The following is an 8,907-nucleotide window of genomic DNA, read 5'->3' on the forward strand; positions in this document are numbered from 1 at the left end:
GTGTTTTTAAATTCCCTCAAATGTTCACTTGTAAAAGTCTGTATCAAGCTGTTATATTATATATTGTTAGGAAGTTGTTCAGTATTTAGTGCTGTGTGATGTTATCACAGAACAAAGCCACTGTAATCATTCCAAGACACTATCTGTGTTTGTAAAAACCTGAATCAATGCTGCACCCTGGTGGAGGAAAGTTGTATTTAAAGAAAAAATCCAAAACATTTACAATTTTGATAGTATATTATATTTAGTCTCCATATGAAAAAAGTGCCCTTCATTAAGATCCAGTCGATTTTTTCCCTACACTTTAATGAATATGCTTTCACTCAAATTATAAATGCAAAATCTTATGAACTGTCCACTTAAGCATATTTTTAAAAATTAAATATATCCTTATGTAATTCTTCAGTGGAGAATATTGATAGTAAAAAAAGTCTAAATCTGATTAATGACATATATAGTTTTATTTCATATGAACATTATGTAAAATGAATATTTACATTTTCAAGTATTTTCCAATTAATGCTTTTACATCTTTCAGTACATTCAATAACACTCTTAAAGGAACAGTACATCCAAAAGCAGTAAAAAACAATCATAAAAGTGAGTTTTGTCTATAAAGTCTTCAGAAGTCATACAGTGTGAGGAACATCAATTTGCCTTATTTGTTCCTGGAAAGAAAGTTTGGAATGACATTTAGGTGAATAAATGATGTCAATCTCCCTTTTTGTTGACTGTCCCTTTAACCAGGATAAAAAAGTGAAATGACAATGGCAATTTGAATGGTTTAAATGCACATTTCATCATTCAGCACGTCCTACATCAGCTTCAAGGTTTCAAACTGAACGTTCACCACTAACATTGCACAGATACGACTGGAAAGGCGGTGACGTTCTTATCCAGTCTCCCAGAATACATTTCTGTCGTTATTCAGCTACAGTGACAGTATCCCATCTCAGCCACCAGGTGGAGTCCTTCTCTGGATCCTCTTTACATACTTTCCAAGTTCTCTGGTAAAGAAATAACTAACTTTCCCACAGTATGTGTGTGTGGTTTCATTCAGCGCCACTTCCAGCGGCAACAAGAATGATTTTACGAGATCCTCTCCAAATGTGTACTGCCAGAAAAAGTAAAGAGTGATTCATTAGCTTTGGAAAGACACGTTGGTTGGAACTCAGCAAAAGGTTTAGAAACTTCCGTTAATGTTAAACTCCTCTAAAATAATACAGTAACTCACATGTTTGAAAGCATCATACACAGCCTTGAAGGCAGGCTGTTTGTCGCTGTGAAACACTCCTCTGTTGCCGTGCAAAATGACAACACCCTCTTCTTCAGCCGGGATGCAGTTGCTGCCGTAGATACAATGGTCAGGACGATAGTTCCAGTGGCAAGGGAAGGTAAATACCATCTCTGGGTGAACAATACACATCTGTTACAGTGACTTGAAAGGTAATAAAGATACAAGAAATAGAAGAAATCCAGATAGACTTACCTGGATTGTAATGGAAGATGATATTAATCAGGTCTTGATCACCCCAGGTAATGTTAAGCTTGTATTTCTGCAATAAAGGCATGAGAAGCTCGTCCCAGTGCAGACCAACAGAGGTCATGTCATTCTGTCCATAAAGAGTAAAAAAAAAAAAAAAAAGAGTTAAGTATCTCTATCTAAAAGCCAAGAAAAAAAGAGACAGTTGGCGTCCTCTTCTGGACTTAAATGGAATTACACCATTTTATATATATATCTATATATACACACACACACACACACACACACACACACACATATATATATATCCCTTTAAGGCCCCCGGTTTCATAGACAGGGCTCAGATTAAGCCAGGATTAGACCTTAGTTTAATTAGGACATTTAAGTAGCTTTAATAAACATGCCTTAGAAGACGTCATTACTGGTGTGCATCTTGAGACAAAACAATGGCACTGACATATTTTAAGAGGAATTAAAGAGCATTAACTGAAACAGCAATCATGCATCTTAGTCTGGGACTAGGCTTGTCTGTGAAACCTGGGGTTATAATGTTACAAAAGTGTTTCTATAAAACATAAAATAAATAAAAAATGATTTTGATGAGCTTTCTATTCATGTTTTCTGAAAAGAATGTATCATGGTTTTCACAAAAATATTAAGCAGCACAACTGTTTTCAACACTGATAATAAAATGAAATGTTTCTTGAGCACCAAATCATCATATTAGAATGATTTCTGAATGATCATGTGACGCTGAAGACGGGAGTAGTGATGCTGAAAATTCTGCTTTGCCATCACATGAATAAATTACATTTTTAAATATATTCAAATAGAAACTGTTACTAAATTGTAATATTTTCACAATATTTCTGTTTTTACCACAAAAAAAAATCAAATAAATGCAGCCTGTGTGAGCACAAGAGAATTCTTTCAAAAATGTTTTTAAATAGCTTACCGACCCCAAACTTAAAATACATATCTTTATATTGATTTGTATTATTTATCTGTATTTTATATTGTTATATTAACTATTATATCATTTTGAATTATATTGTAAATATTTTTCCCCCTGTTTGCTGCCAGGAGTTTTAATATAGTAATATAGAATGTCACATGACATTTCCAGCTCACATGATTGGTTTGCCAATGAAGCAAAGATGGCGGCATCCAGGTTATGAAGTTCAGCATGTGTTCCTGCTATTGAGATGAATAGGATTAGCTCTCTTATCTCACCTTGAAATGTGTCTTTCGCATCCGGGTCAAATTCATCAGCATGACACCAGAGTTGATGCCAGTTCTTCCATAATACGGATGCCGGGAGAAGCGACTGTACCAGGCAATCCGTGGCTCCTCGTGCTCTGGTGCCATAGCTACTAACTGAGTGGAGTTAAAGAGCGCCAACATGTCCCAGATCAGCTCTACAGGCTGCAGGAAGAGGACATCGGTGTCCACATAGAGTAAGCAGTCCACCTCCCTCAGAATCATCTGTAGAGAATAGAAAGAAATTGCAAATAGTTTGTCAAACTGCAATGTTTTTGAGATCAAAAATACATTTTCTGTTCTCAGAAAAAAAGAGAGCACCACTTCAGAAAAGATTAATGCATATTTTATGATTTTTTCTTATAGAAGGAAAGGAGCACAACATTGTATCATTTTAAAGGTACACTTTGTAACTTTTTTTGTTCAAGATTAACGAAATTTAAATAGTATTTAAATAAATAAATCATCAATCCTTTTTCCAAACTTGTTTTTGTCTTACCCTGATTCACTATGGTAAGCCTATTATAAGTGTTTATAATTTAGACTGTTGGGATGGTTTTCATGGGAAATTGTGTACATGCGTCACTTGCAAATAGAGAAAAGTTGCTTAGGCTACTTTGATGCGAGTATGGTGTGGGAGTGGTATAGTTTAGTTATCACAACGAGCGAGACATGGATCACGTAAATCTCGAATCTCAAGGGAATCACCCGTTAAAAAAAAAAAAAACGCAGAACAGTGGAGAGCCTGCTGGGAAAAAAGAGAATGTGATAGAGCTCGCAATAAAACAAGAATCAACATCGGCTTAGCTTCTCGGAGATTGGAAGTGTCGTAAAAGTGAGATGTAATTTTTATTAACTCAACAGGGGAGTAATGTATTTTATTGAACAGATAAATTGCCATATGTAGCTCTCTAACCATTATATAATGTGAAGGGTCATTACATTATGGTTGTTGTAGCACTGTGCTGAAATTTATTTTCAAGGAAGTACCGCGTCTACATTATGTCTTCAGCTAGTCAGCTTGAGATCCTTTCCATCTAAACTGGTCTTTTAAGCTTAGAAGTGAATGTTTATGAGCAGTAGGATAACCATATTCCTCCGCACAGTCACCCAGATCCAAAGCACAACCAAAACAATGTTCTTCCGCAAAATGCATGCAGTTTTGTTTTTCAACCACTAGAGGATCAAAGTTATATAGTGCACCTGTAAATGATCATAAATGACAAAAAAAATCAAATCAGCTTTTGCTTAAAATATTTGAAACTAAACATGCTGTTTCAGTAACCAATCCTGCAGTAATTCTCACCGGTAAGAAGAGTCTCTGTGATGCACATGGCTTGAAAAGCTGACTCCACTCTTCATGGTTCTCATGGGGAAATGAAATGGGGTGAACAACATAGTAGGGTTGGGCGGTATTACGGTAATATCGGATACCGCGGGATCTTAAAATAGCACCGGTATCAGTTTCAATACCGTCATTACCGGCACTTATATAGCCTATAATATATATAATTTATTTATTGGCTAAAAAATGCTTATGTGTGGTTGCAGTTTGGCAATATTTCTGGTTCCAACCGAATGAGAAGGGAGAGGCGGTAAATACTGATGAGGCAATTTGTAAATTGTTCCATAAAAAGGTGACCGCGAGAGATGTAAACACCTCTAACCTAATGTCGCATCTCCGAAACTACCACCCACTCACTGCTGCCAGGATGCATTTTGTTCTCGAGTTCATTAAATAAGCGCGTTGTTTCGTATTGGTTAAAATATTATAATGTTATTTTTTCCATCTTTCTTGATTATGAAAAGTGAACAGCACAAATAAGATGGGATGCATCGGGAGTCAGACGATTTGACCACTTCAATAAATTTCGTTTTGTAAAAGGCCTCTTTAAAACGAATTTCGTTTTGTATAAATTCTATCTTAATTTTAATAAATTTTTCATCAACCAATTGCCTATATATTTAATATAATCATGACATGATGGGCGATGGCATGCCGCGGTCACTTTAACCGAAACTTGGAGATGGCGATCGTCAATTTCTTTAAACAAAACAATTCAAAACGAAAAGAAATATAGGGTAGCCTACTCTCTGATTAATCCATGATGTGCATTTCTCTCTATGGCGTTCACAGAGATGGCGATCGTCAATTTCTCAAAACGAAAAGACAAAGGCCACTCTGATTATTTAATCCATGATGTGCATTTCTCTCTAGGCGCGTTCATACGGAGATGTGATCATCAATTTCAGCAAACGAAACCATACAAACCGAAAAGAAATAGACTAGCCTACTCTCTGTAATCCATGATGTGCATTTCTCTCTATCGTTCACTATGGAGATGGTGATCGTCAATTTCTTTAAACGAAACAATTCAAAACGAAAAGAAATATAGTCTGATTAATCAATGATGTGCATTTCTCTCTATATGCGCGCTCACTACAGAGATGGCGATCGTCAACTTCCACCTTTACAGAAAAGTTTTATTAAAAATCAAATGGACACGCGTCACCGGATTACAAAGGCACTTCTTGCTTGTTGCACGCACACAGTATTATGTTGAATAATGGTGGGCTCGGGCTCATAATAACAGTTAATGCCGTCGACCGGACTCAGACACAACGTGCACGGCTTGATTTTTTTTTTTTTTTTTTTGCCCGATCTGGCATTCAGTTTCTGAACTGTGTAGGCACAAACCAACAGTTTGGTGACGCCGTCTGAGCCCATTATGTCATCATTTTTAATTAGTCACGGTAATACCGTATACCCCGGTAAAATTGGGAGGGGGTTTGACGGTATCAAAATTCGAATACCGCCCAAGCCTACAACATAGCTGAATTTCACTCGGATGTAAGCGGGCCAGGAATCCAGCTGTGCAAGAGGAAAATGGAGTAAATCTTTTATCTAAACAGTTTCTCAATGGTTCTCTAGTCTAGCAGATTAAAGTGCATAGAGTTTGCACTCTTGGGATATACAGGGGAAAAATGTTCACCTAAAATGACTCACATCCCCTTTAACACTGGAGAGATGTGCCCCGTTGTTGTGCAACAATATAGATGCGCATGCATATATGTCAGAAATGATAATTGGCTCATACTAACCGCTGTTTTTATGTTGGTGTGTAACTGCTCTTCTGCAAAGATGTGAAATCTCAAGTCTCGACTGCTGAGCATGGCTGTGGTCTTCAGCATGTTGACAACTTCCCCGTGTCTCTCTCCACAAGCCACCACAGCCAGATGCATCAACGTCTCTCGCTGTCTAGGTGAAGTCGCCTTGTGTGCAACATCTCTGAAAATGGACAGTCAGTTTTAGCTTTATACTCAACCCATAAAGTATAAAAGTATGGATGAATAAATAAACAAGATCACTTCTTTTCCAACAAATGGTCTGTGAAAAGAGGTTCTTATTTAGAAATGGTTGGAAACAGTTTTTTAAAAGTTGCTTGTATTTTATAATAACATGCAATCATTTTCTATTTTTTTTTTGCAATAAACATTAAATTAAGTAGACATGAAAAATGAAAAAAAAAATGATAATGTGATAAAGATATTTTGTTTAAAAATAACTTTATAATACTTTAGTAAATGTTTTAATAGGTCTCACAACAAAGAAAAAAAACATAAATGGGCTGATAAAGGGATGGATGAGTAAACAAGACCACAAACGGTCAGAGAAAGGAGCTGCTTAATGGTGCTTAGCTAAATTTTAAATTAGCTGTTGTTATTTCCTAATAATTTGCAATAATTTTCTAATTAAACATTTTGGCAATTAACATTAAATAAACATCTAAATCAAACAGACAAAATGTTTAAAAATGAAAATATAATAAGAATATATTTACATTTAAACTTTGTTATAATAGTTTATTAAACATATCTAACTGGTCTTACAACAAAAAAGAAAACATGGCATACAATAATGTCCCATATTAGTGGAATGCCAATAATGTAACTGTATGTTACATTGATTCATTCTTTGTCATTTATTAGTTAAATGGAGGGTACAGTATTCTGTCTGCTGTTTTTTTTTTTTTTACAATTTTGTTCAGAATTAGGTGAAATTAATTGCACAAATGCATGCCCCATTTGTCTGTAAGCTCAGCCTATCACCTGAAACACAGGTGTGCGTGAGATGGGCGTGATTTGGCTGTTATGTTGCATCAGTGCGCAACCACATCTCAATGCTCTCGACATGCCAGCACTCTCTCTTGACGATGAATCAGTACAGGTAAGGTGTCAACAGCTTCCATCATAAAGAGTGTCTCAAGTCAGTGTGGAATTTCACAGGCTGTTGACATGTGCATCGTTTCCCGTTTCAAGTGGATTTCAGTCGTGGTGAACGTTCCCTGTATTTCTGGCCTCGTATGTAGAATCCAGATGAAACGGCATGAACTCAAACTGAATGTCACATTTCGATTTTTGGGATAGTATTTTCAGTGCAGCTTTCCAAAATTGAGTTCAAACATTATTTTGAAAAAAAAAAAAAAAAAAGACAAACACACCTTTGAAATGTTATTTACGCGAATTCCGCTTGTTAAACATACATTATCTAAAGGAACGAAACAAATCTGATTAACGTTACCCGGGTCTGTGTGATCTGGTCGCAGTGGGTCGTTGTTTTGATTCTACTCCGTTTAACGTTACGTTCTTTGCGACGGACGGTTCCAGCGGCGCCCTAACTTGCTTTAAAAAACTCTCAGCATCATGTTTACTGAACAAAACTAGTAACGATAGAAGAGCGATAACTATGCACAGACTAAATGTACGAATATATCCACGCATTCTAAAGGGCAAGGGCAGTTTTCACTGAGTGTGTACTCGCCCCACTAATGACCGCTAGCGATGTCCGTTTCGTGAACGTAACGAATCGTTCATTTGAGTCGGATCTTTTCCAAGAATCGCATTCACTGATTCATTCAACAAAATATTTAGGAGTAGACTATGGAGGTAGATTTGTGTCTTTATTATTCAATCAAAAAAAAGGTTGCTTCAATCAAAAAATATATTTTCAATCAAAAAAAACCGTTTCAATCAAAGAAAAAAAGTGTTTGAATGCAAAAATATATTTGAGACTCAAAAAAATGCATTTGAACACTATTTTTTTTTGCTTGAAAATGTTTTTTTTGATAGAAGTGAAGGTTTTTTTGTTTGAAGCAACTTTTTTGATTGAAGTATTGTTGTTTTGTGTTTGGGCCATATTATGGGTAGGACATTTGTGTCTTTATAATTCAATCAAAAAAGAAGTTGCTTCAAACAAACAAAACATATTTTCAATAAAAAAATCACTTCAATCAAAAAATAAACCTTTTCAATCATAGAAAAAATGTTTTTGAATGCAAAAAAATATTTGAGACTCAAAAAATTGCACTTGAACACTTTTTTTTTTGATTGAAAATGTTTTCTTTGATTGAAGTAATCTTTTTTGTGTTTGGACCATGTTATGGGTAGGACATTTGTGTCTTAATTATTCAATCCCAAAAAAGTTGCTTCAATCAAAAAAAAACATTTTCAATAAAAAAAAAAATAATTTCAATCAAAGAAAAAACTGTTTAAATGCAAAAAAAAAAAAAAATCATTTGAAGTGTTTTTTTTTTATTGAACTTTCTTTTTTTTTGAATGAAGTGAAAAAAGTTTTGAAGTCGTTTTTTTTTTAAATCATTTTGACACAAACGTACCGCAGTGGGGGCGGGTGCTTCCCCATTGGTCAGACATGTTTGAGTGACAAGTGTCTACACCAACGACGTCTTTCTGACAAGCAAGTCATGGTCGCCACTCGCCAGCGAGCCAGGAAGCAGTGGTGGAGTTGTTGGTAAGTAGATAAAACCGTATTAAAATGATTGGTGTCACGTTATTAGCCTACTCTGTTTGATATTTCGATTAAACATACAGCTTGCTAACTTAGCTCACGTTGACTAATTTGTGTGATGGTGTTAGATATCTGACGCCTCATATTGTCAGGCAGGCTAGCAGGGTGCGCTAACGGCTAATTGAATTGTTTATTTCACTTAAGTAACGTTACAGAGGCTTGCTATGTGCTTGTGCTATATTGTGTTATAATACGTAACGTCATTAGTGGTCAAACAACAGTCCACAGGCCAACTGTTGCCCACAGCGCTGCCTGTTTAGCAGCAACAGGTCATGCAGAGCCTGAGTCTATCTTCTCA

General features: G+C 35.8%; 1 protein-coding gene across 4 annotated transcripts; it reads right to left on the reverse strand.

Annotated features, from left to right (window-relative positions):
* Positions 1 to 444: 444 nt before the first annotated feature.
* Positions 445 to 8,574, reverse strand: gxylt1b (glucoside xylosyltransferase 1b). 4 transcript variants are annotated; one of them, XM_081364255.1, is made up of 8 exons: positions 7,326 to 7,595; positions 5,846 to 6,032; positions 5,571 to 5,615; positions 4,050 to 4,136; positions 2,717 to 2,968; positions 1,490 to 1,613; positions 1,235 to 1,407; positions 445 to 1,114 (listed from the first exon to the last, which is right to left on the reverse strand). In XM_081364255.1, the coding sequence occupies exons 1-8, from the start codon at positions 7,523 to 7,525 to the stop codon at positions 953 to 955; spliced, it is 1,230 nt and encodes a 409-aa protein (XP_081220381.1). In that variant the 5' UTR covers positions 7,526 to 7,595; the 3' UTR covers positions 445 to 952. The 4 variants fall into 4 exon arrangements, with proteins under 4 accessions (XP_081220381.1, XP_081220380.1, XP_081220378.1 ...); XM_081364254.1 differs by lacking the exons at positions 5,571 to 5,615; positions 7,326 to 7,595 and adding an exon at positions 8,419 to 8,574 and having other exon boundaries at positions 4,050 to 4,064; XM_081364252.1 differs by lacking the exon at positions 5,571 to 5,615 and having other exon boundaries at positions 4,050 to 4,064.
* Between the last annotated feature and the right edge of the window lie 333 nt (positions 8,575 to 8,907).

This window comes from Scardinius erythrophthalmus (genome assembly GCF_964197995.2).
Source record: "Scardinius erythrophthalmus genome assembly, chromosome: 4".
Lineage (NCBI taxonomy): Eukaryota > Metazoa > Chordata > Actinopteri > Cypriniformes > Leuciscidae > Scardinius > Scardinius erythrophthalmus.

What these genes read in the sequence shown, in the direction of transcription:
- gxylt1b (XM_081364255.1), bottom strand. Translation starts at nt 7,525, where the DNA reads ATGCGTGGATATATTCGTACATTTAGTCTGTGCATAGTTATCGCTCTT. An exon ending in ACACCAACATAAAAACAGCG is followed by an intron (nt 5,616 to 5,845) that starts GTTAGTATGAGC and finishes CCTCTTGCACAG; the next exon opens with CTGGATTCCTGGCCCGCTTA. An exon ending in TGCGAAAGACACATTTCAAG is followed by an intron (nt 1,614 to 2,716) that starts GTGAGATAAGAG and finishes CTTTATGGACAG; the next exon opens with AATGACATGACCTCTGTTGG.